Source organism: Apteryx mantelli, chromosome 22 (assembly GCF_036417845.1).
Source record: "Apteryx mantelli isolate bAptMan1 chromosome 22, bAptMan1.hap1, whole genome shotgun sequence".
Classification (NCBI taxonomy): Eukaryota; Metazoa; Chordata; class Aves; order Apterygiformes; family Apterygidae; genus Apteryx; species Apteryx mantelli.
This window is the reverse complement of record NC_089999.1, coordinates 6,221,590-6,247,593: the sequence shown is the minus strand read 5'-3', so window position 1 is coordinate 6,247,593 and position 26,004 is coordinate 6,221,590. Positions and strand designations below refer to the sequence as shown.

General features: G+C 55.3%; 1 protein-coding gene across 4 annotated transcripts in view; it reads right to left on the bottom strand.

The window, feature by feature from the left end:
* ATP2A3 (ATPase sarcoplasmic/endoplasmic reticulum Ca2+ transporting 3) overlaps nucleotides 1-26,004 on the bottom strand; it is a 67,065-nt gene that overhangs the window by 13,238 nt on the left and 27,823 nt on the right. For all 4 annotated transcript variants that reach the window (XM_067309977.1, XM_067309975.1, XM_067309976.1 and 1 more), the window contains 15 exons: nucleotides 25,014-25,094; nucleotides 23,649-23,734; nucleotides 21,521-21,985; nucleotides 14,449-14,537; nucleotides 10,563-10,665; nucleotides 10,114-10,245; nucleotides 7,635-7,760; nucleotides 5,878-6,096; nucleotides 4,670-5,005; nucleotides 4,298-4,518; nucleotides 3,259-3,461; nucleotides 2,962-3,047; nucleotides 1,984-2,117; nucleotides 1,392-1,509; nucleotides 642-759 (listed from right to left, as the gene is read on the bottom strand). In XM_067309977.1, coding sequence (XP_067166078.1) covers nucleotides 642-759; nucleotides 1,392-1,509; nucleotides 1,984-2,117; nucleotides 2,962-3,047; nucleotides 3,259-3,461; nucleotides 4,298-4,518; nucleotides 4,670-5,005; nucleotides 5,878-6,096; nucleotides 7,635-7,760; nucleotides 10,114-10,245; nucleotides 10,563-10,665; nucleotides 14,449-14,537; nucleotides 21,521-21,985; nucleotides 23,649-23,734; nucleotides 25,014-25,094 — 2,517 coding nt within the window. The remainder of the gene's footprint in view (nucleotides 1-641; nucleotides 760-1,391; nucleotides 1,510-1,983; nucleotides 2,118-2,961; nucleotides 3,048-3,258; nucleotides 3,462-4,297; nucleotides 4,519-4,669; nucleotides 5,006-5,877; nucleotides 6,097-7,634; nucleotides 7,761-10,113; nucleotides 10,246-10,562; nucleotides 10,666-14,448; nucleotides 14,538-21,520; nucleotides 21,986-23,648; nucleotides 23,735-25,013; nucleotides 25,095-26,004) is intronic.

Sequence of the window (26,004 nt, the reverse complement as noted above, 5' to 3'; positions counted from 1 at the left end):
TCTAAACACACGCCATGATTTACAGCGCAGAGCCCTGGAGCGCACAGGAGCCCAAGCCCTGGTATAAACAGGCTTGGCCTCGTCTGAGCTGCTTTCCTACCTCCGTCTGCCACCAGCCCGAGCCCTAAGTGGGGCTGGCCAATGGCAACCCCCACTAGAAACAGCTTTTAAGGTGTTTGAGTGGTTTGATCTGAAAATAGACGTGACAAACTTGACATAAGGATGGCCACAGAGAGGTGGAAAATCCAGGGAAGTGGGAGGGAAGGATTCCCGTTAGCAACCAGCGTTTGCTTCGTTTTTCTTTAAAGAGAGGGGATTTGATTCCCAGAGATTCAAGAGGAGCTGGATAAACAAACGTGGCAGATTTATCTATTGTTCCAACTTCTCGGGAATATTTCAAACAGATTTTAGCATCAACTGCTATGCCTGGCGTGGCAACCGGGAAGGAAGGGGGTGCTAGGAAAAGTCCATTTTTCACAGCATGCCACATTGGAGAAAGCAGACAACCATGCAGGGTGCAAACTCAACGCGAGTACAGAAGATGAATGAGGGGCCTCAAAGCCATCAAGCAACACCAAGCAAAGCGCCATGGAGCAAACACAGCATCAGTCAGCAGCTGTTTTCTTGCAGACCATGCTCACCGTCTAAGTGGTTGCGGGAAAGGTACTTGAGTCCTTCATCGAGCAGGATAACAGGCAGGGAAATTTTCAGTACAACCACCCACTGTGGCCAGCTCAGGGGGGTTACTTGGAAGATGAGCTGCAAGGCAGAAAGGATTTGACATGTTAATAGGGAAGGAGAAAGGATTTTTTGTTTTAAAGATCAGGTTAATTTCTGTTGTATCACCACAGACTGAGGCAAAGGTCAGCCCGGGTACAAGGACTGGGGGTCTAGGATTTCTCCGAGGTCTGTCAAGATCACAAGGTGGTTCCTGGCCAGGAGGAGTCAAAAGTGATGCCCCTCACCTCTCCTGAGCAGATGGGGAAAGTGAAGCACAGACTGGGGCTTTGCCTATGTTCACAGAGGAACTCGGGAGCAGAACGGGACACTCACACCCCTAGACACAGCGACCGCTTCACCTCACTCATCCTCAGGCATCAGCCGAGGAACCCCAGCGCTGGACTGCAAAGGGAGGCAATGCCTCCAGAAGGGGCTGAGCCACCTTCTGGAGGTATCTGCACCTCTTTGCATTGCCCATAAAGAGCTAGCTCAAGTAAGTGCCTCACTGGGACAGGGTGAATCATGGCCCCCATGTCTCAGGTCCTGGTCCTCAGGCGCTCGCCAGGAAGGATCATCCTGACAGCTTCCAGACACAAGGGTGCTGGGGGAGCTACTCGTCCAGGGAACGAGCCCACCATGAGCTGCACACGGAGGTATCACAGAGCACTTACAGGCATGGGCTTGACGTAGAGAATGAGGAAGTGCAGTGCCATGGACATGACAATCGCCCCCAGCAGCCAGATGTTGAGCCACGGGGGCATCCGTAGCAGCGACTGGTTCTCAGACACACTGCGAAAGCGAGGGGACAGACATTAGCCCAAATAACCTCTCGGCTCCACAAGCGTGTCCAAGCTGGAAGGTTTCCACCTCTCTCCAGGATGCAGGGCTATACAATATAGCCCCCCTCTTCCACGTTTCAAAGCTTCAGTCTTTGCCACAATTTGGATTTGAACACCCACTTCAATACAACCAGCTACGCATGGATTAGGACTGGATGTTAACATGGCAAAACTCTACTAAAGGATGCAGATCTAGTCATTCCTCCACCGCTGTTAACAGTGACACATCGACTTAGAGGAATTTATTTACGGTAAGCCAACGGTCCCCTGCAAGACCACTCAGAATGGCTCTGCCGAGTCAAACCAAAGACCCTCCTCAGCCTCTATCCGTGCTCTGACACTGCCCACTAACAGATGCTCAAAGAAACCCCCCGCAGAAGAGGTGAGGTGGAGAGCACACAGGACTATCCTGCGCCAACTGTACCTGTTCAGAGCGTTGCACATTTCGATTGTCACCAGCACAGACAGAGCCATAGTGGTTGGATATCGAGACTCGAAGATTTCACAGTCGATTCCTTCAAAGATTGGGTTGTCCTCTGTACACCTCATAAAGTTCCTCTGTCAGCACAGGAAACTGTTCGTAAATACTTCGCAGAACAACAGTACCATATAGAAAAGGCAAGAAAGAGGTGGAAGAGGTAGACTGCTTTGTGGGGGAACACGGTGAACCTTGCTTGTTAGAGTTGCCATCAACAGCCTATTGTTCAGAGCAACTGATGGAACAGTATAAAGCAATCCACTGTTTGTTTTGATTGTGGCTTTGCACAGTTATGTCTGGATAGTTGCTAGGAGATTTTTATGTGCAGTTAATTAGTTGTTCGAGTGAACATGCATCTCCATCAGAAACAGATCTTCCATTGCACAAGACATTAGTTACAGAGCTGTGGCAAACCACATTGGACAAGAAGGCAAGGCAGGATAAAATGAACTGAAGATGAATCCTTGGTGAAAGAGCTAACAAAGTTGGAGACAAGCCTAGACCTTATCTCCGTACAGAGACCTCAGGCTCTGGCCAGGGCTCTGCAGCCTGGAAGCTGCAAGCTCCTCCTGCCAACCCCTGGGGACTGCTTCTCACCAAGGGCATGACGGGACTCTGTTTCCCATCGACCCGTTCAGACCCTACGGTAGTACAATTATTGGTCCATTTTAACCTGACATCAGATACAGGAGTTACTTTCAGTTTCTTTGGATAAAGTCCCCCTGCCTGTGCTGGTTGCTGACAGAAGCAAGATAGGAATATGAATCTGAGGGAGAATATTTGCTATTTTTCTTTAATTAGTCTTTTTCATTAGAAATTTGGGAATGTTACAGTAAGCACAGAAGAAAGGAGATAGAGACAAAGGCCCCAGGACCTGAATCCAAGTCCTTACCTGCTCAACACATCACCACTTTCCCAACTTACCAGCTGATAAAAGGAGACTTGTGGTCCTTCAGCATCATACAAGAACCACCAGGTTGCTGCCCCCACTGTTGCCAGGCCAACGTACACTGCAGCCGAAGAGAGAGAAACTCTTACCACAAGCACCGTGGTTGCCACACTATGACGGGGTGAGGACCCGTAGCCTGTCCCCATGACTGGACAGATGCATCCACCCCACCGGACGTTACAGTGTGGGGCAGGAGTGCCAGCGGGCCCCAGGAGGAGCACGAAGGCCATAGCCAGTGGAAAACACGGCACGGCACGCACAGGGGCTCTTACCTCCGATGGCCAGATAGCGGAAGAAGAGCCAGCCGCTGATGAGGGGCTCCTTGGGGTTGCGGGGCAGCTTGTCCATGATGTCGAGGTCGGGAGGGTTGAAGCCCAGCGCGGTGGCCGGCAGCCCATCCGTCACCAAGTTCACCCACAGCAGCTGCACTGGGATGAGCGCCTCGGGCAAGCCCAGGATAGCTGTCAGGAAGATGCTGCAGACCAAAGACCCAGACAGTCCTAAATTAGATGCTGTCCAGGGAGGCAGGGAAAAGTATCTGTATTGTCCGAGGGGAGAGCGAGCAGGTACCCTGGATCCATACACACCATACTGAATATTCACCCAGATTCCTGCAGCCAAACCCACAACTCCAGAGTCAGGAGTCTGAAATCCAGACCTGAATTTTGCAGTTACAATTTGTTTCACCGTTAAAATTCATTTCACAGTCAAAAACAACCTTTGAACTAACCATCAACCCACGACAGCCATGTGGTTTCCCATTCCCCATGCAGATATCCCTGCTGAAACACTAGCACAAAGGATTCCCAGGTGATCCCTGCTATCCATAAGGTTGTGCCCACATTGCCAAGGAGGGCTGATTTATGGAGAGAATTGTTTCATGGGACTGACGGGTGGGCAGGAGCAGGCAGCACAACACCACCTCACTGCGTCTGTCCCAGAGTCCTCCCACGAGCTCAAGCACAGTGCACTGGCGTGACCCAGCAACAACAGCCTCTGCGCAAGTACCTGCATCCCTCAGCATTCCCTGGCTGTGCTTAAATAAGAAATATGTTGGCTTCTGGAGGAGCAGACTTGTTTATAAAACTATGAAAGAAAAATCTCTCTGCCCCGGGAAACGAGGTAGGGCATCCAGCACAGAGTCCTCTGGTTTGGTACTTGGGGTCACAATTTCGGCCAACGGGCATGCCAAGGGAGAGGAGGACACAGCTGGGCCCACAGGTCACTGCTCGGCACCCTAAAGGACACACCTCTCCTATTATTTTCCCACCTCCCTCAAGCCGGGGCTCACAGGAGACGGGAAGCTCTCACCAAACGACCTCGCCAACGTTTGAGGAGATGAGATAGCGGATGAACTGCTTCATGTTGTTGTAAATGGCTCTGCCCTCCTCAACAGCAGACACGATGGTGGAGAAGTTGTCATCGGAGAGCACCATCTCGGCAGCTGACTTTGCCACGGCTGTGCCAGACCCCATCGCAATGCCGATCTCGGCCTTCTTCAGGGCAGGCGCGTCGTTCACGCCATCGCCGGTCTGAACGAAGTGCAGGGCGGGTATTAGAAGGACAGAATGAAACAGGCTGGGCAGAAAGACAAGCTTCAGGCATGAAAAAGCAAGCTTGGCCCGCTGAAACACAGTCCCCGCGCCTGCCCTCTCGCTGGGCTGGGACCGGCGCGGGACTCACCATCGCCGTGATCTCGTTGAAGGACTGGAGGTACTCGACGATCTTGGACTTGTGAGCGGGCTCCACGCGGGCGAAGCAGCGGGCTGAGCGGCAGGCCTGCCGCTGCGCCTCCGGCGGGAGGTCGTCGAACTCCCGGCCTGTGTAGGCCTTGTCCGCCACGTCCTCGTTCTCCGAGAAGATCCCGATCCTCCGGCAGATGGCCACGGCTGTGCCCTTGTTGTCCCCTGTGATCATGATGACACGGATGCCGGCTTTGCGGCACATCTCGATGGATGAGGTCACCTCCTTGCGGGGGGGATCCAGCATCCCCACACAGCCCACGAAGGTCAGGTTGTCCTGATGGTAAAAGGGGAGGAGGCAAATTAATCTCCCCAGGCCTCCTTGGGGATGGAGCCATCTTCTCTTCCCACCTTTAAATCACCCCATGCACAGGGATCAAAGGACGCTGGAGAATTTCCCCTGCAATGAGCCAGGTCTTGCTCCCCAGTAAAATCACTGGGAAATTTCCTACTAGCTGCAACGAAGGAAGCCAAAGCTCTCCAGATGCACCCTGCTCCGTCTGACATGGTTCCCACTGTAACCCAGTTGCAGGGGGACACTCAAGTGCTTATCTGCCCCATCCATCGCACCTCAAATCTTTCCACTTCTCTCTCCTCATCCCTGTCCCTCATGGAGGTCCCTGAACACCTCCTGCAACAGCAGAAAGCCCCAGGTTCACCAGAGCTGCTCCCTAGGATAAAATCAAACTAGGGAGGCAAGTGCTTAGTGGAGGGGGACCATTCCCTTTGGGACCAGCCTGCCACATGCAGCTCTGCAACTGGGCTGGAAGAGAGGAGCTGAACTATTGGCCTGCTTGGATCCCCCGCAGAAACCAGAGAGCACATGAGAAACTCTGCTGGGGCAGTGGAAGTCAGTGGAAAATGCAGTTTTGGGAAGAAGGAAAGCTGCTGCAGCCTGTGAGCTGTGCTGCAGCAGGGGCAGCAATCACAGCAAGGGCATCACAGTTACACAGGGGAACAAGAGCAAAACCAAAGACGACCCTGTTGCTTGGGGTTCAGCTCCCTCCGGCAAACGAGACCAGGATTTTCCCCATGCTGCCTGCCCATCCCCTCTCAGATCTCCGCTCTCCATCCTTGCAAGGGAGCATGATAGCAAGATAGATCCTCCCAGTGCTACGGCACTGAGGCCCCCCGTTGGGTCTCCATTACCTCGTAGCGGACGAACTTGGAGGAGTCATCCAGCTGCATGGACTCCTTCCGGACAGGGGCGTCGTGGGTGGCCAGGGCCAGGCAGCGCAGTGTGTCGATGCCCATGCCCCAGTCCCGGACCCGGGACAGGATCTTCTCCCGGATGGAGGAGGTCAGCGGGACCCTGGCGGTGCCCACGCGGACATAGGTGCAGCGCTCGATCACGCTTTCCGGGGCACCCTGGGGAGGAGAGGAACTGGCCTCAGGGTGGGCCCAACCACCCCAGGCCCCGGGCAGCTTCTTGCCAACAAGCTGAATTCCCCGAGTTCCCCAGAAATCGCCTTGTGCATCAACCAGACCTCAGCCCTGGCCACGATCTTGCAGATAGGCTTGGAGGCAAAGTGCAACCAAGGGTAAAAAGCCCTTTCAAATAGCTACAAAAATTAGAAACCGGAGGTTGCCTGTCTTTTGCAAGCGCTGAAGAAAGTGACTGTGGGAAGGCAAAGCCCCAGAGCGCACGTGGTCTCCCTGCAAAGGCTGGTGAGACAGCAAGCTCCACGTCTTCAGTTTGCGCTAGGTGGCACCCTCAACCATGGCAATGCACCGCCCGCCCGCCCGGCTGGGAGAGATGAACTCTCTTCAGGTCAACAGACTGATGAGTCTGGCCTGAGGGGGAAGTCTGTCTCACTCCTCTAGACCTACAGGCCTCCTCGAGTTACTCTGACAGCACCTATCCCATCTCAGGTCTGAAGGAAGTAAGGACAGTAGGTCTCCTCCTCCTACCAGGGGAGGATGCTCACAATGCCTGCGTGATTTAGGAACACATGTCCCATTGCCCTTTAACATCTCAGCATCACACCCCGGCCCTTTCGACCCTACGAAGGACCCTCAGCATTCCTCTAACGTAGCACTTGCAGAACGATACGCAATCCCACAGTTGCTCCTCTTAAAAAAAGCCAGCTCGCACAGCCGACAGCCAAGTCTACAGCTCCGGCAGCATTCAGACAATCCTGACCTGACCGAGAAGATAGAGTTCATCCAGAAGATCTCCAAGTGGGAACAACAACATATAAATCTTCTCAGAGACAGGGGGGAAATTCCTGCCACTTCTCCTCTGTTTCTTTCTCTTGGGAAAATAATTCCTTTAAAATACTGTTTTATTTCTGGTTACAGCAGAAAGTCGAAAGCAGCCCTCTGGGCATTACCAGAGTCAGAGGGTACAACCCATAAATGCAAGCCCCAGCGTTTTCTGCAGGGGCAGCTCTCCCTTGCCCCAGCACCCTTCACCAGGAGATCCAATTCCTTTCTTCCCTCTAAATGATCTACCTCCTTCTTCTATCGATACTGCAAAGACTCACCACCTACCTGACCACACCAGTTTATCTGCTGGCTCTTGGACCCTCTGGTCAGCTCACGGAGGAGACAAATGAAGCGGCCACAGAGGCTGGATTATGCCTGAGACCACCACGTGCTCCCAGAGAGGGGCACAGCTTCTCCTGCCTCGCGGCAGCGCTTTCTAACTGCATCTTTTGCTCCTTGATCCAACTTAGCTTCACTCACAGGACCTCTACACACACCCATACACACACACGCAGAGTTTTTCCTGGCCGTGAGGAAACACCAGCCTCCAAGGGCTGAAAATCTCCACCTTCCCATGAGCAGACCGTCGCCACCTTCTCCAGCATGAGCTGGGTCTCACTGAGGCGTGTGCAAGGCCAGGGGCGAGGGAAGGAGGCTGTGAACCCCCTCAGGCTGGCGAGGAGGACCTTGGCCCCTACCTTGACAAACATCTTGCTGCCGGCGGAGTTGTGGCTGGTGCTGAAGGGGGTGCAGTACACAGACATGGACTTGCGGTCGCGGGAGAACTCCAGGGTGCACTCCTTCTTCATCAGCTGCTTGATCACCTGCAGGGAGAAGCAAAGGCACGGGGCTCAGCGGCCTCCAGCACGTGGCTGCTGCTGCCTGACGTTGGCCAACAGCCGTGACAAGCGCACGAGCTAGGAGAGACCAGAGGGGCGATGCAGAGACATCCACAGACACATCCATCCCTACGCTAACGCAGTCGCAGCCGCCGGCATGCAGAGGCGCACACCCACAGACTCACACCTCCCTACGCCCTGCCACACCAACCCAACCACAAACCAGGCTCGTCACGTTTGCTACTATTAATAACTTAAGGAGCCAAGTATCTTGCAAGAGAGTCGCTGGCCCTCATTAGACCTATCCCCATGGCCGTAAAAGATTTACGAACACCTCCTCTTGCACGTCCATGTTAGCATCACGATGGCCGAGCCCCCTGTCCCTGGGAGGACACATCTCGTCCCAGAAGAGTCATTAACCGAGCAGGGCACTCGGGGCTGATTTGAAGCATATTCTGCAGAGGGGAGCTGGGATGTTAAATGACTATCTTGATTATTTGCGTCGCTTTGTGGTTGAATTGTTTATACAATCATTATTTTTTGTTGCTAGGAGGTTGTCATTTGTGACAAAGATACAAACAGGATGGAGAAGGAGCTCTGCTCAGCTGGCAGCGGCCTCAGAGCGCTCCCCAGCAGCGGATGCGTCCTGGCAAAAGCGGCACTGCAAGCAGACTTGTCCTGGCAGGAGAGGACAGCGTTGTGGCTGCTGGAGGGAAGGGCATGGGCTGTGGACACGATGCAGTGTTCAAGAAAAGCGAGTTGAGGCTGCAGCAGACGCAAGGAGGGCTCCTGCAGGAGCTGGCAGCAGGTGGCTGATCTTATCAAGAGGTGCAAAAAGGGGTTGCCTTGTTTAACCATGCAAAACGCAAGCTGACAGCAGATCTGACTGCTGTCTATGGACACACGAGGGCAAACACCACGGGGCTCTCTAAGTAAACAGCGAAACCTAGCACAGGAGCAAACAGACACAAACTCCAGTGAACACGTGGGCAGGAAGTTTTGTAACCGCAAAAGCAATGAAGTTCTGAGTTTCTCAGTCACAGGAGGGCTGTGAGAGCCTCACTCGATGGGCTCAGGCATGGGCTCTCCAGCACTGTCACCCGGGATGTGGCTGCAGGGACCCATGAGGGTCCCAACTGTGATGGTCCTCACGGGGCCTTCCACGCTCAGAGGGATGGGAAGGACACGTGGATGCAGCCAGCTGCTCATTCGCAGCACAGAAAACACCCAAAAATCCTGCTGGAGAGACAGGGGAGTGTGGAAGGGTCCAGCAGAGGATGACATGAACCCTCCTGCAGCACAAAATCAAAGTGTGCAGAGCAAAGGTGGCTGTGGCACCGAGGCGCAGGGAGAGAAGGAACCCTCTAATTGCCTGTGCACCGCTGCTAACAGCCGGGTAATGGAGAAAAGGAGCTGGAATTGCTCCTTGTGAGCCCCGGATAAACGAAGCTGGTAGTGACGATGGCAACAGATTTGCATGGCTGGAAAGGCAAAGGCCAAGGGCCATCTGCTAATTAGGGAGGAACGAGCGGGCAGAAAAGGAAGGCAGGTCCCCGGCACAGTTCGTGCCCTGGCACAAGCAGTATAAGGTACGTTTCCTCCATGCCCAAATAGAAGAGTAAAGAAAGCAGGCAAAGGCGATCGAACCCAACTCGGCACAGAGCACTGCTGGGCATCTGAGCAGGAAGACGGCGAAGCAAGAGCCACGTGCAGCAAAGCAGCAGAGCCACAGGACTGATTAAAGGCTGGGAAATTCCATTTCGCTTGTCAGAAAGGATTCAGGGGATTTATTACAACTCGCTCGTACCTATCCAGGGAGCAATTTCCACAGCAGAGGGCTCTTCCATCTAACAGGCAAAAATATTAAAAAAAAATCTAATGGCATAACACCAAAGCTGAGTAAATCCAGACTTGAAATAAAGTACATTTTAACTAGAAGGATAAGGAGACATTGGAGAGCCATAGTAGCAGTGGAGTAGCCATCACTGGATATTTTCAGATCAAAAGTAGATATATGTTTCCAAAGAGCAAGTCTAGTTCAAGCAGGAATTGTTTTGGGGGAGTTCTCGGGCCCATGTTTCATAGGTTGTCTGCTCAGATGATCCCAGTGGTGTCTCCTGGCTTAGCAGTCCATGAATCTCTGCCAGTGCAAACCAGAGGCAGCTACTGCACCATCTGCTCCACAGAGCACGACCCTCCGAACCAGCAAACTGCCTCCTGGGGCAGATCAGTCCCTCATACCGCCAGCGGTTATTGCTCAAATAACAGCCGCCTTAGAGCCCTGCTCTCCTTCCCCGTGCCAGAGACCACGGGAGCGCCGGCCTCCCAGGCTACTCACCGCATTGCAAGCGTTGGCTCGCTCCACCTTGGAGAGTTTGCTGGTGTCGGTGTTGAAGACGTTCATCTTCTCCACCAGGCACGTCAGGGCTGTTTCCGTGGCTTCTCCTACCTTCTCGTAGACTTTCTTTGACTGGAGAGCAGAAAGAAAGGAACGGTGGCACAAGCTTTAGGGCACGTCTCCTATCTCCAGCTCCAGGGATGCTTTCCTTCACTGCAGCGTTCCCAGGATTCCCCGAGCATCGTCCGAGCATCGCGGGGATGGGTTGCAGACCTCACATTGGCCCCAAGGACGGATCCCCCAAATAACGAACAGAAATCCCATCCCTCCCCGGGGGCTTTGGCCGGTGCCGCGTGGCGAAACAGTGATGCTCCGCAGGGAGGACCCGGCGCTGATCCGAGAGAGCTGCAAAAGCTCGGCCACGCGCGTGGGCCGGCGGCTTCGCTCACCTCGTTGTAATCCAGCGAGGAGTCGTTGCAGAGCGCGCAGATGGTGGCCAGCTCCACCAGCCCGTCGTACTGCCCGCACTGAACGGGCTTCTCGTCCTTGAGGCTGGGGAGAGAAATCCATCGCTCAGAGCCTCAAACGTTACCAGACTGCAAGTTAAAATAGTATCTAGCATCTGCCTGTATATCCTTTGTACAATTCTCAGAAGGAAAGGAGGAACCTAGTTACAAGCCCAGGGCTTAGAATTAAAAGCTTGGGTTCTTGTTTTGTGCTTTAAGAAATGGGGGCAGAACTACTTGCAAAAAAGAAAAAAAAATATATATATATCACGTGTGGCAAATACATTCCTGGAGCGGCCCAGAGTAAAAGGGGGCTGCAGAGGAGTCCATCGTGACTCAAAACATCTCTTACAGGCTTCCCATTGACTTTGGCAGCTTTCGGATCTTGGTAGCGGAAAGGAGGAGGAAGTCAGGTTATTAAAAAGCTGACCACAAAGAGATGCACTAGAAAAGGAGCATAGAAAATCGATTTAACATTCACTCCCCCAAGGGCTTCGAATTGCTGCGGGTACCCAGAGGAGCCGCGGGAGCTCTGGGCAGCCAGTCCCTCTCCTCCCCCCGGATGCTCCTCAGCGCTCCGAAGAGCCGAGCGGCGCCCAAGGAAACGTTTCAGGACAGCAGACAAATTCGACGACTGCATCGCTGTGGCTACACCTAAGCAAGGGGCAAGCTGTCCCCCGTGATGGGCAGCTCATAAATAGCAGCTCTTTGCTACGGAAAGCTGCTGCAACCGGCTATTTCCTCTACCCACCCCGGGCTGAAGCCGGCCAGGCTGGATGCTAATTGCTGATGAGCCTGGCAAGGAAGAAACGCGGTTTTGTGGGCGCTCTGGGGTTACCCCGGCCCTCTTACGACGACGAGCGCCAGGATCTCCCGACTGGGGACGCGACGGATATCTTTAGGACTAGATTTTTTGGCGCTCCCGACCTTAAGCAGCCAGGCACTCTGCAAAGGAGTCAAACTCCACGTAGACGCGTGCCGGTCACGGCTGCGAACGCACCACTAAAGAACCAAACACCGTTCCTCATCCGAACCCGCCTGCTGCCCCGCGGCAGAAATGACAACAGGGGTTTTCAGGGGAAACAAAAAATTGTTCTAACTCGAGGAGAGGTAACTGCAGGTTAGAGCTGCACAAACCCAGCCGGCCATCGGCTTGCTGGAAAAATAATCTGTCAGGCATTTATTAGGATCGGTTTATTCCACTGCTGGTTCCCAATGGAAAGAACATTTTGGAGCCCTTGTTACAGCTCAGGAGCGGAAAGCAGGGAGCAGCCAAGAAAATCTGAAAAATCTGTTTGCACAGGGACAAAAAGCTGAGCTGTTTAGATACAGGACAGGAGAGCAAACGCCGCGCGGCCCCGAGAGGGCTGGGGCGGGACGAAGGGAGCCTGCAGGCGCTGGGGGGTGTTTTAATGTACCAAAAGGCTAGAAATCCTGCGGAAGGCTTTTGCAGCCAACCAGCTCTCCGAGCCCTCCGAGCCCTCCATCCCCTCCAGCTCCGGGCGGGAAGGAGCGGGATTTCTGCGTGCAAGGACTAAGCAAGCCCTCGCATCCCACTTCGATGCACCGGGCGAGAATGGTGCCGAAACAAAAATCAAAAGCCACGGGAACCGCTGCAGGGCAGCGCGCGGTTTCCCTGCAGACAGGCCCCGGACGGACAAAAGACAGATTTCAGCTTCAGCGCTTCGCAGACGCGAGTTCAGCTCCTCGATCCCTTCAGTTTAATTGAGACACACTGATTAATACCAGCTTATGACCTGGCTCACTTTTTCATGGAAATTCCTATCCAAGGATCAAATTGGCTTTATAAATATTCATGAATTAAGCCCGAGGCTGGGATTAATTATATTCACTCAACGGATGAGCAAAAGAAACCACCGTTAAGAACTTGCCTGTGACCGTGAAGCAAAACAAGCTGGAGCAGAGCACGCTTTACCCACCAAGTCCTCCTGCCTGCCCTCTTCATCCCTCTGTCTCCGAGACTCCCGATACGCCGTGCCGGAGAGCATTGGCCCGCAGCGACCGGCGCCGGGGCGCGCAAAGGGGCAGGGAAGCTTTTTGCCTCCGGAAAACCCTTCCTAGGGTTTCACGCGGGGCTCAGCGCGGAGCTTCCCGCGCAGCCGGCCCCGGCGCCGCGCGGATCCCCAGCTGTCCGCAGGAGGATGCACGCGTGCCCGACAGCGGAGGCAGGACCGAGGGTGCGCCAGCACGGCCGGCGCGGAGCAACGCGCCCCTCCGCCACGTTAACGCATCCGCCTTGGCTCCTCTTGCGGCGAGAGCTGCCCCGGGCGAGCGCTGATGCCAGCGCAACCCCGCTGTCCCGTTGGCGTCTCTAGCAGGCACTTATAAGGACATAAGCAAGGAGCGCGATCGACGGCACTTAATACCTCGCCAGCGAGTTGAGGAGCGTGCTGGCAAGGAGGGCCGGGCTATGAATAGCGCTCGCGGAGGCGGTCAGCCAAGCCGGGCTGCCTCGGCCGGGGACGCTGGGCACCCCTCTCCCTCCGGCAGCGCTGATGGGCGCCCCGGGACCCGCCGGGTTAGGGCACCCAGGTTGCTCCCGTTTCCGGGCGCCCCTCGGTGTGACTCCTCCGGAGGCCATCAGCGGGATTCGTGCCGGGCGAGCAGAGGGATGCCCAGCCTGACTCATGAGCACGCTCAAAATAGAAGGAGCAACAGAAGGAGCTCCTAACATCTGCAAGGCCAACGTGGCCCTACCAACAGCGCAGGGCAGCTATTTACAAATGCAAGGAGCTCTGCAGAAGATGACCCAGAACCTCTTTGAAAAGTGACAGCTAAAACCACTGTAGGCACAACCACATCCAATTCTGGCACTTCTCCTTTCAGGAGAGACGGAATAAACAAACACTGACGAAAAAAACCACGTTTTATCATGCATCAGGGAGAAGTCACTGGCTTTCACTTCCAGTCCTAGGCTGAGATTCAGCAAAGCCCATGTTTCCCCTGAAACACATCTAAAACTCATCAACGTTGACGGAATTACACACCAGGCTGCACTGGCCACCAAGCCCATCTTTGCTGAGGACCCTGGACTTGGTGAGCACATTCCATGCCAGGGTCTGCAAACCCAGGCCAAGGACCTCCACCTGGCCAGGCGATCTGGCTGCTGGCCAAGCTGACAGATCCAGCCATCTGGCTGATGGCCCCTGGGAGCTACACACAGGTGGGAGTAATGGTGACCTTCTCATATGTAAAGGTACGGACCTCGAAAATTTGGAAAAAAGATTTGGAAGGAGCACGTACTGTGGAAAACCTCATTCAGCGTTCAAGTATTTCCACACTTGATGTTTCCATCCACACTGACCTCTCCGGTTCAAAAGTGGACTTGTTTTATTGTGGTTGCTAGAGAAGGGAGAGCCCAGAGGCCCCACCAAGACCCCAGCCCTGTGCTCCGTGCCCGGGAGCCCTTGCCCTGAGCAGAAAACAGGGGTGAAAGTCAGACCCAGGGTAAGCAGGAGGAGGCATCTTCTATGCTTCATGCGGAACAAGAGCTGGCAATGAGGGCAGAAGAACTGATTTGCCCCAGGAAACTATGGGCAGCCCTAGGACATAACTAACATCTGCAAGGCCAACGTGGCCCTACCCACAGCACAGGGCAGGTATTTCCAAACGCAAGGTTCAGCGTGGCTGCAAACCGGGGCCACGCTCATCCCTCTCGTTGCTCTGCCTCCACGGCCCCACGCGTGCCGGGGCTGGCAAGCTCCCTGCACAGGTCCTCCCAGCACCGAGAAACCCCATTTTCCCGGGAAAGCAGAGGGCGGCGAGGGCATGGCCGAGGCAGAGGCCGCCCAGGGGCACCGGTACTCACATCTGTCCCTCGGGGGTGTAGGTGGAGCCCGTGACGCTGAACTCGTGCAGGCTGCACTGGGCGCCCTCGACCTTCTCCATAACGAACATCTGCAAGAAGGAGAGACGGAGACAGCGCGTTAGGCGTCTTTTCCCCCGTTAGGAGCCACAGCACCGGCCTGGGGACCCGCAAGGCGCCGTCGTCTCACTGGTGGAGCCGGTGCCCTGCGGCGCCCGGCTCACGGCAAGCGCCCGCGCCGTTCCCGGCACCCCCAACCCCCCTGCCCTTTTCGCGCTCGCCTCCCCACGCTCTTTTTTTCCGTCGGAGAGGAGCGCTCCCCAGGCAGTTTCTAAGAAGCCGTCTGTATTTTTCTTGGAGTCGGGAAGGAGGAGATTACGGTTGCTGGCGCGGCAGGGGTCCGAGCCGCCTGGAAAGCCACGGGGCGCCGGCAGCCCGGGAGGGAGCGGAGCCATCGCAGGAAACAGCTGGGGCGAGTTGCTCCCGCGCTGCCCTTCGCAGCCAGCGCGGCCGACCGCCGGGACGAGGTGACCTTACACGGCCCTTCTCGAGCCGCCCCGAATCCCGCGAGGAAGGCGGGACGGCTTGGCTCTGCCGCGGGCTGCAGTAAACGAGGGGCCGGGCAGGACCCCGCTGCTGGCAGCGCCCCGGCTGCCGCGGGCACCGAACCTCCGGGGCCGAGCTCGGCTCTCGGGGCGCAGCACCGTGACCGCCGGCGGCATCCCCAGCGCTTCGGGGTTTGGTGCCTCCCGAAAACGGGACCCGTCACAGGTGTTTTGCAGGAAGACTCCCTTGGAAGCCTTTTCTGTCCCACCCTGAGATTTGCTTTAAGGCTGGAATTTTTTATTTTTGGGTGTTATTTTGCAACAACGGCCTGGATGGATGGAGGCACCCGAGAGACCCTGGGTGGGCAGAGGTGCCCAGCGCCGGTTCAGTCCCTCCCCGGAGCACGGCCGGCCCAGCGCGACCGTACCTGAGCCCTCGCACCGCTGAGAACACACGTCCCGCTGTTAAATTCATGCAACGGAATGGAATAAATAGTTTTCTGATGGCCAAAACCGCGCAAAACGAGCACAAAGCCCCCAGGCTCCCGGGAGCGGAGCGGTGCTCCCCAGCATCACCTTCCAACTCAGCAGCGACCTGCCCTGCGGAGACACCGCCAGCTCCGTGCCGGTTCCTGCGGTGTCCCCGTCCCCGCGCTCGGCTCGAGCCCCCGGACACCTCTCCCCCTGCAGCTCCCTGGCTTGCGGGCGTCTTCCCCCGCTAGCAGCACGACAGTGCCCGGGGATCACTCACGTGTCTAAGTTTCGGGTGCTTCCCATCCTGTCTCAAAGGGGTTTTTTTTCCCCTAGGTCCCCCAACTTTTTCCTGTTTCTTTGAGAAGGCGCTAGCCGGGAGAACGAAGCAAAGGGCGCTGCAGAAGCCGGGAGCCGGGCTTGCACCGGGGTCCTCTCCCCTTCAGGCTTCCTAAGGCAGCTACGGAGGCTAGTTTTTTTCTTTTCTTCCTCCTTTTTTTTTTTTTTTCCCCCAATACGGCTCCAATTCCGAAACGGCATTTCAGTTCAGACAAAGGGCTGAGCCACAAAGCTTTGCCCTGCGTCTGACCTTCCCCGAAACGGGAAGCAGAGGTGCTGCGAATCGCAAGCCGCGAGCGAGCACCCCCGGGCGAGCGGGAGCAGGGCTGGGGGCGCGCGGCACACCGGGGAGCCCGGCAAAGGGCTCTCGGCTCTGCAGGGAAAAGGCTTTTCCCAGCCCGAGGGAGGGCAAAACCCTCCAAGGGGGCTGTAGCGGTCGGGGAAGCCACCCGGAGCAGAGCGAGAGCCAAACTAGGGATTTTTTTTTTTTAAATCCGCTCTCCCGCCTGTTTGACTTTCTCGCCGTGTTTCCGGGAAGCACCATCCCGGCGACGGCTCGGGCCAAGCGGAGCAAGGGGCTGCAAGCTCAGGGATGTAAATTCAGTCGCAGGCACCGGGCCACCTGCCCAGCGTGCGGGGAAGGGGTCGGGCGCACGCCGGCTCCACGGAGGAGCATCAGGTGAGCCTTGGGCTTAGGGATCTTTAAAGTCCACGGATCAGCTTGGAGTTGCATAGTGTAAAATTAAATCAGTGAACCGGGAACTCCCTCACCGGAGTGAAATTATTTGCCTGTACACACGAACTGACGGTGCCAACTTCCAAAACCCTCAGCTACACTCCCCTCCCATGAAAAATCAAGTAACCCGGAGCCTGCGAAGGGCACTTTGTGCTAAAAACATATGTCTGGATTTCCTATTTGAATACTTCCGAATTCAAAGCACCTCCCCTGCGGCCCCGCAGCTTAGCAGATATTTGCAGATAGCCTTTCTGCAGGGATATTGCGCTCAGCTCCCTTCTCCGAGCCCATCCTCTGGGCGCCTGGGCGTCCCTGAAGGATTTCAAAGCCAGTTGCTAGCAAAAGGCTTGTAGGAGAGAGGCGGGACGGGCACGGTCCTCCTTGGAGCCACCATGCAGCAGCGACCACGGTGCAAAACCCAGGGCAGCCAGAGAGCAAACTGCAGAAACCGGGGCAAAACACAGCCGAAAATGGAGCGCCGGGCCCCGAAATGCCGACCGGACTGCTGCTCCTGAAGCACCCGAAACCATCCCCCCCAGGCGGTGGCTTTTTCACCCGACACCGGCTCCTTGTTTTCAAAGGCTGCCGATATCCTGGAGACACCAAGCCTAGCCTCGGCAGCAGCTCCACCGGGCTTTTCAGGGAGGCTCCCGGTGTGGAGGCGGCCGGGGAAACCTGCTCCGGAGGGGCCGCGGTTCCCTTACAAGGCCCGAGGGCGAACACTAGCTCCAGTGTCAAACAACGGAAACCGTGCTGGCACCGCACCAGGTTTCGCTCTAGTAACATACCTCTGCCTTTAACCCTTTCAAACCATACCATAAAACATGTTTTTATTCTTATTTTTTTCTTAAATGCAACAGAGAGAGCGCTAAAGAAAAATGCTGCCCCGCACCTACTAGAAGCGGGCCCTGCTCCCAACGGGATTGAGCTGTTCTCCTCCCACGCCTCCGATCTCGCCTCTCCCCTGCCACGAGATCACGAAGGCAGACGACGCTGCCGGGTATTTTTAGAAAGCAAACAGCACGCAGAAATACCCGCGTCTCCTAAGCGGCACAGAGCATCTGGCTGCAGGCTGCCTGGGAATGGAGATGCGAAAGACAGGCCTCCAAATTTATGGCTTTTCTGTAATATTGTAGAAAGGGATAGGCAAGCTGCAGACTCCCGCGGATGAGGAAGCGCGCAGCTCCCGCACGGCTCTCCGGGGAGCGGGCACGAGGCATCTGCCGCAAGGACCCCAGCAGCATCTTCGCTGCCCCGGCCGCCGTGCCAGGAGAGCAGAGCCCGCGCCTCCTTCCAAGCCCACCTTGCAAACGGTGTCCTCCGTCTCCTGGAAAATTAAGGAACGGTGCATAACAGGGTGCTGCACGCCGAGTTTTACGAGAGTGCAATGTAGACCGCGTGTCAAGCTCAACACCGGTTGCGCAAAGGCGACGCGGTGAGCTTAATGCAGAGGTATTCACGTATTGCGCGGAGCCCGCAGGCTTCTTGTAAAAAGAGGAGGCAACCTGCAAGGACGGGGCTGAAACGCTTCTCCCCGGCTCGCTCCGCTTGCTAAACGACACTCCGGGTTGGCACAGTCAATGGTCTGGAGAAGGTTGCTGCTCGCACGGTGCCTGGCGCCACGGGGCCGCGCGGGTTTTTCGGCTGCTCTGCCGACGTGCCCTGCTGCCAACCCTGGAAAAACACGGTGGGGGGCCAGGCTGGCGTCAAGGGGAGCAACGCGAACCGCAGGCCCAGTCCGATTCACGACGGGGGCTCGCGGCTTTCGGGCGTCGCAGCAGAGCTGCGGCTTCCGACGGACTCGAGGACGGGGCCCGGGCGAGCTCAGCCGGACGAGGTCCCCGGCGCAGAGGAGCGGCGGCAGGAGCCAGGGCACGGGCGAGCGTGGCCCCGAGCAGCGACACAGGTCGCGCACAGCCGGGAGGCTTTAAAAAGCAACCCGTAGGCTGTCAAGAGTCACTTTTCGGCTATATAGACCCGGCCGAATCACGCACCGAGACGCAAAAGGAAAATACGGCGCTGCGGGGCTCCCTCCTACCACCGTGGACAGGAGCCCGTGCACCTGGCGGAGCAGATCCGTTAATCCCAAAGGTGCAAATTAGTTAAATCACACCAAACCCACGAGTGGACACACTCAATCTGAGTTAAAGCAGCCCTGATTTGGCTGAACCGAATTCCCTTCCAAGCTGAATAATTGAAACCACTTTAATTTTTAAGTACCCACCCCGGGGTCCAAAGGGATTTGAAAAAACACCCGCTGTAACCGGCATTGCTGCAGAGGGGCAGCTAAATAGAGCCGAGCAGGTGGGAAAAGCCCGGCCTCCTCCTCCTCCAGCAAAGACTGGGACGTGGCAGCAGAACGACAGCGCTGCCGCTCCGCCGGGGAGGAGGAGGAGGCCCCAGGTAACGGGGCGCGGGCGCGTTTTTCCAGGATATCGGCAGCCCTTTGCACGGCTCCCGCCCGCTGAGCTGGCCTGTTTGGTGAAGGCAGCGCACGCGGGAGAGGCAAGCGCCCGTGCCGCGCGGGCATTGCCGCCCAGCGCAAATATTTAACCGTTCGCCAGCGTGCAAATCCGTCAAGGGTATCTGCATCTCCCCATTACGCAGCCGGCTAACGCGGCCCGGGAACTCCCGAGGGTTAAACATTAACAGCAGCTCCTTTGTGTCCTCAAGCCAAGGAGGCTTTAAATAATGTGCTCCGAGAATCGGGATTCAGCCAACTGAATAAAATGGATATCGGGGAGGGGGGGCTGGAGGATAAATTGAATTAAGGCAGGGCTGGATTTCCAATCTTAACTCAGGCCAAGTTTGGGCTGAGTTCTAAGAAAATGAGGACCGATGCTACAACACGCTTGTTTGCTGCTGCCCCGCTCACTCTCCCCCTTATCCCCTCTCCTTTTTGTTGCTTATTTCGTTAATCCCACCTTTTCCGACATGCTCTGACCGCGGGAGTTGATGGGACTTTTGCATTACCTTCGGTCAAAGAGCAGACTCTTTAGTGGAAGCGGTTTGGGGAAGGCACTGTCACTTCTCACCTCCATTTCCGAAGCTCCCAGAGCTACAGGAACCCCAAACGATGGGGTGACCCGTTACTTGCTTCCCCAGCGCCAGTGGGACAGAAAACAAGCCGTGCTCCCACAGTTTGGATCGGGGGCACGAGGGGTCGCAGGCCCAGCCCCCAGCTCCGATCTCCTGGTTGGTACCAACCCACCAGAGCACACGTCACTCTGCCGGTCTCGAGAGCCCCAAAGTGAAAACCCAAAGGATTTGCAGGGGGAGGAAGGAAGGAATCGGTGGTTGGTCTGGCATGAAAACCAGCCCAGAAAACAAATCCGATATTAATACCAAAGTTCCTGGAAACGTCTTCTGCTGCCCTCATTAACCGTTTGATAAGCAGGAGGCCCTTCTCCATTGGGCCGCGGGCCCGGCCAGGCTGCGTCTAATGCCGTTAGCCTCCCACACGCTCATTACGCAGTTCAGCGCAGGCCGCTCGCTCCGCTGTATCACTAGGGAAACTGGAAGAACCGCGACAGCCGAGGAACCGCCTGCCAGACGCACCCCTGCAGCAGCGAGTCACGCAAACCCTACGCGAGCTGGCCGCGCTCGAACGGGTCCGGGGGGAGAAGAACAGCTGGCCTTCCGCCGCGCCTTGGAAGGGCTGGTAGGAGCCTGCTGTGCATCGCCTCTCTGCGCAAGACGTAGACGACTCGCCGAATGCTCCAGCAATGTCTCATTTTAAATCATCGCTAGGGCAGAAACAGCCGACGTTTCCAGTCGTTCGTAGCTTCTCCTTAGCAAACGAGGGGCCAAAGCCTGTGGTCTGCCTACAGTATGGTCGCTACTTTGCACGCTGCTACCCAAGTTTTAGAGGAAGAACGGTAGCCAGGTCTATTTTTCCCCTCGGTGACACATTTTCCAAGGTTCTTCTATAAAACCTAAGCGCCAAGACCATGAAAAAAAGCTTTCCTGAGACTCGAGGATTAATGGGGAAATTGAGAAGTACTTGGATTGTCTGGTCTTTCCTAACAAATCATCTTCCCACACAGCCAAGCAAATCCACGCTTCACAGGGGGGCTCAGCGCTCTTCTAGACCAGAAGCCTTTCAATCTCTTAGCCAAGTTACCCTGCTGCTCCCTCTATAATAAGCATTTTTCAACCCAAACTCAGCTGCACACACAGCGCCACAAGACTGCTGATTGCAAACTTTCCGACAACCGAGCACGGGTAAACAAATCACGGTTTAACCAGGTCACATTAATTTGCTTCCAACCCCTGAATTTCTCAGTGGGCGCTCTTTACATACAGCCAGACCAGAAAGTCACACTGAACCTTCAGTTTCAGAAGTTAAGGCTTTATAATTTTGCATAGTTCAGAACTTCTCCCTGACTGGGTCAAAAACAAGGAGAAAATAGGCAAGAGAGGAGACTAGGTGCTGATCATGTTGGCTTCTCCAGGAGCTCTACCTTAATACTGATTCCCAGCAGGAAGAAATGCTCCCCAGCCAGAAAGTCCTGAAATATGCCTGCAAAACCATACCTCCAAACTGGTGTGTTTGCAAAAGGTAGTGAAAAAGCAAATTTGTAATTACAGCCCATGCAAAGATAAGCAAACAAGCCATTCCTCAGCAGCAGTCAGGCAGAAAGGAAGATCAGGGTTTCTTACAGATTCAGCACCAAACAAAACATCTTTCATGCTCACCTTGAAATTCCTAATACCCAAAATACTGCATTTGCCAGGGGAACAAAACAAGTTTTAGCTTTGTGACACCCCGGTGGGAAGGCAAACTGTGTCACCTGGGACGCCGAGCTGGGGGACACAGCAGTGCAGGGCATACAGTGACTTACCAACAGCCACACAGCAAGACCACGGCCGAGCTGGGACGGAACCCAAATCGCCCCGTGCTCGTCGGCCTCCAGAAGCAGCCTTCCCCGCTCACCTAGAAATGCAAAACGCCCTGTGCTTTTACCCCAGCCGCAGCACTCACCCGGCAGACGGACATCTGGTTGGTGGTGAGGGTGCCGGTCTTATCGGAGCAGATGACGGAGGTGCAGCCCAGGGTTTCCACCGACGGCAGGCTCCTCACGATCGCGTTCTTCTTGGCCATGCGGCGCGTGCCCAGCGCCAGGCACGTGGTGATGACGGCTGGGAGGCCCTCCGGAATGGCAGCCACCGCCAGAGCCACCGAAATCTTGAAATAGTAGATGGCCCCCCGAAACCAGGAGCCGCCGTGGACGGGGTCGCTGAAGTGGCTGACGTTGATGACCCACACAGCTATGCAGACCAGGAAAATGACCTTGGAGAGCTGCTGGCTGAACTCATCCAGCTTCTGCTGCAAGGGGGTCTTCTCAGGCTCGGTTTCAACCATCTGGTTTCTGATCTTCCCAATCTCTGTGTATACCCCTGTCGCAATGACAACTCCAACAGCCTTCCCAGCTGCGATGTTGGTACCCTGAGAGAGAAGAAAGGGGTCATGGGGGCAGAATGAGTGTACAGGCATGAAACCTCTGAGCCAGAGGTGGGAAACAGGTCACTTGTGAAAGGAGACCATGGGATCTTGATTAATTGTGAAAAATCAGACATTGGGACTCCTGGGTTCGTCCCTGAGACCAGTCACAGACCAACAGGCCTGCTTCTCTCCAGGCTTGACCCTGCAGCCTCCAGCTGATAAGAGCTGGGATGACTCTCTTCCCCACTGGAGCTTTCCCTTCCTAAACTCACTCATAGTCCCCCAAACCCGACTCCGCCGTGATCTGCAAAACCCACTTGGCCTGTGCATTAGACACATCTTAACTTGCAATACATGAGACCACAGTCAAGTCTAAAAACATCTCAAGATAAATTGCTCAATGTGAGATCCCAGGCCCCTCATGCACACGCATATGATCCCAATGGCTTGTAAGGCTCAGCAACACTCCACAAACTCTAGTTTTGGTTAGAGAGGAATGAACTTAACTTCCAGATTCAAATTCCTACAGATGTAATGAGCACTCACAATCAGGATGATTTATTTTTAGTGACATGATCCTTCCTAACACGAAGCAAAAGGCAAGGCTCAAATACACTGACTATTCAGAAACTCAAACGCAAACTTGGCAGCCTGCCTCTGTCTCCTGCTCTGGTCTTGGAGGACAGTTTGTATTTCACACAGTTCAAGGCTCTGTTTGGGACTTTATATAAATCCACCTTCAAATGAAACAGGTGACTCTCCTGTTCGGTCTCTCACCCCTCATGGCCTTCAACTCTGTCCAAGAGGAGTATGAGCAAGAAGAAAACCTGAACTTGCAAGATCTCCAGGGTTAACCACAACCCTTTTCCCCATCTGTAGCCCACCCTATGAGATAAAAAAAACAGTTGAGATCACCAAAAGGCATTTAAGGGAGCAATGGGCCAAAGACCAAATGAAATGCAGTGCAAGCAGGCCCCCAAATTCCCTAGGATGATCTTCGCCACCAACCAGCGGTATTCAGCAAGTGAGCAGCCCTGGGGCAGCACCCTCGGCCAGGCGCGCAGCGGGGATGCTCTGCGAGAGGGCTTTTGCTAAGCTTCCCACATGCTACAAAGCAAAACTGAAAGTTTTTGAACCCCACTAAATACCAAACCCTAAATTACACCATTTTTAAATCCCACTGGGTCAAGAGCTGCTCAGAGATGGGAGGATGCCAGCACTTCTGCTGCCCTAGAGATTACCCACGGGCTCCAGCACGTCCACCCTCCCCACGCTCGCTGCGAGGAGGGACATGACCAGTGGGTGCAGCATTGCCGGCCGACGCTGCCGACCGTCCCACCACCCCAGCTTCACCCCGAGCAGACACAAGCCGATGCTCCCACTTCCATGAGCGCTGCAAGTCCTCACTTTTGGGGCCTTTTTTATGGGTTTGTCTCTTGTGCCTGACACTGGCTAACAGGTTCAAAAGCCAGTGGGGGAGAGTGGGTGCAGATCCACGATCACAGTCAGCTGCTCCATGAGAAGCCAGGCTCACCTAAACCGCTGTGCCCATCGCGGAGCAGTAATTCCCTTTTACCACCCGCCGCCCAGAGACATTCCCTCCCTCCTGGCCATCAGGCTCTTTGCAAAAACACACGGGAAGTGGTGACAGACGTAAGGGACTTACGGAGAAGAGCATGTTCTTCTTGTCCTGATTGACGGCCCGGGGGTCAGGGATGGGGTCAGTATGTTTAATCACCGACACGGACTCCCCTGCCAAGACAAGAGCAGGAAGACGAACCGTTCGCATTTCCTCTCGAGGCTCCGTGCCACCAAACGCTTTTATTAGACTGGATTAGAAACTCCACAGCTTTCAAAAACGGTGCTTTGCCACACAATCAGCGAAACATTCATCATGGAGATGTAATAGCTGGTCCGAGGCACTTTGAAAATAACGGTTGCAGAAAAATGACTAGCTTAATTCCGTGAAGATCAGCAGAGCTAACGGCCCTTGAGCTGACACTGTATCCAAATGGGATTGGGCCAGATTCCCAAGCCAGGAAGGCAGCTAGCTGTTAGCATGGGCTTGCGAGCTCAAGGCTCTCTCTCGGGAAGTTTATAACATCCCCTCTCATCTCTCACCGCTGGAGGAAAAACCCTCTCTTTGGTGCTAGAACTGAAACCACAAGACGCCTCTTCTGCATAAATATTCCTCCAAGCTGCACACGCACAAGAAGTTGCCATTCTATACAAAAATGGGACTTTTAGGGCACTATAGCAGAAGAGGCGGCTAAAGCCCTTCTCCTGAAGGTTTATATTTGGTCTTTGCAGATTTGCCCTTTTGCTCCATCTGCTCTTGCCCTTGGAGAAGGGAGCTAAGTTAATACAAAGCCACGTTTCAAGGAGACTGGGCTCCTTTCCCCATGTTTTTAACATTTTTTCTGATTGTTTTTCCTTCCCTGCTGCCATCTCCTAACTTAATGAATTTTAAAAATCACGCAAAAGAGCTGAAATCCTGGAAGCCCTTTTTGCTGTCTGGCCCTTCTGTCGACCTTCTCAGCAGAGGAAAAAGGATCACTGCTGTCCCTCCCTGACAGCAGGGAGATGCAGTCTTTGAAACAGGCTACCAGCTTCAAATGCTTTTCCAGTGCAAAACCAAAAAGCCTCAAGTGTTACCTCACTGCACTTATTGAATTTGCAAAGCCCCGCACCCCGGTGGTCGTGTTTTGATGGCCACACGGAGGGAGCGTGGGCAGGCGCCGAGCAGCCCCGTGCGAAACGGCACGTGTTGCACGAGGAGGTCCTGCGCTTTGCGGGAAGGAGGCAGAGCCACCCGCACTCATCTTGCCTAGGCTCTGAGCTTCAAATCAGGTGCCGGGACCTCCCAAATCCTGAACTTTGTTCTTCCACCAAGGCAAAGCGCTTAGTCCAGCGTCAGCTCTGACACTTTGCTCCCGGCAGGTGACATGGGTAAAACATCGCCTTCCAAATCAGTGCCACGCTCCCGGGCAGCCTCCGGCTCCCCTGGCACATCTCCCCGCGCCGCCCGTACCTGTGAGGATGGACTGGTCGACCCGTAGCGTTGTGGATCTGATTTCGATGATCCGGATGTCAGCCGGCACCTTGTCGCCAACTACAAGGCAAAGAGCACACAAACACCACCAGGTTAAATCCACGGTGCCCGCGCTCCCCGGCGCCAGCGAAGGGCAACAGGAACACCCCGTCCCCAAGCGCGGCAGCTCAGGAGGTGAGCCCAGCTCTGCCCCACGGCTCAGGGCAGCCGCGACAGTGGTTTGCATCTCAGTTCCTGGTCTCTTCCCTCCTTCTCCGTTTTGGCTGTCAGGTCTCAAGGGCAGGGACTGGTTTTTGCTAGGTTATGTGAAACGCCCGGTCCCTAAGCGGAGCAGATGCAGCCCCAACCTGGTTGCATCGTAGCACCCGGCCTGCTGCTACCGGGAGTCCAGTTCCTGGTAAATTCAGGACCCCGTCCACTACTCCTCCTTTCTGGGTTTACAGCTTATTTTGTATGTCTGTAACTTACACAGCAAAAAAAAGAAAGCTAGAAAGCGGTGCAATCAGTTGCAATCAGACAACGGACGGTGCAGCGATGGGACCTTGAGGCATTTTTAATTTTAATGGAATTTCCTTAGATAAAAGCCAGCTCGTGGCGTGGCAGACGCCTCCACCCGCTCCCACAGACCTACCGCGTGCTTGAAACATCGCCTCCATGTGCAAAAGCCAGCCGAGAGGGAGCAGGCTGGGGGGCGAGCAGGGAACTCCCCCGGGCCGAATAAATCCACCGCAATTTGAAGGTTATGGAAGGAAGAGCCCAACCGTCTCTCTCCTGAGCAAGAGCATCTTCCTCTCCTCCGCCAAAAAACACCCACCTCGGAACGTCGCCGTTTCGGAGCAGCCCGGCAGAGCACCGGCGACCCCAGGCCATCGTACCGCAAGCCCTGCCGAGCGGCTGCTCTCGACCCAGCGAGCGCTTTACGGCCTCGCGGGCCGACGGGAAGCCGTTAACACTCGATGCTGTTTCGGGG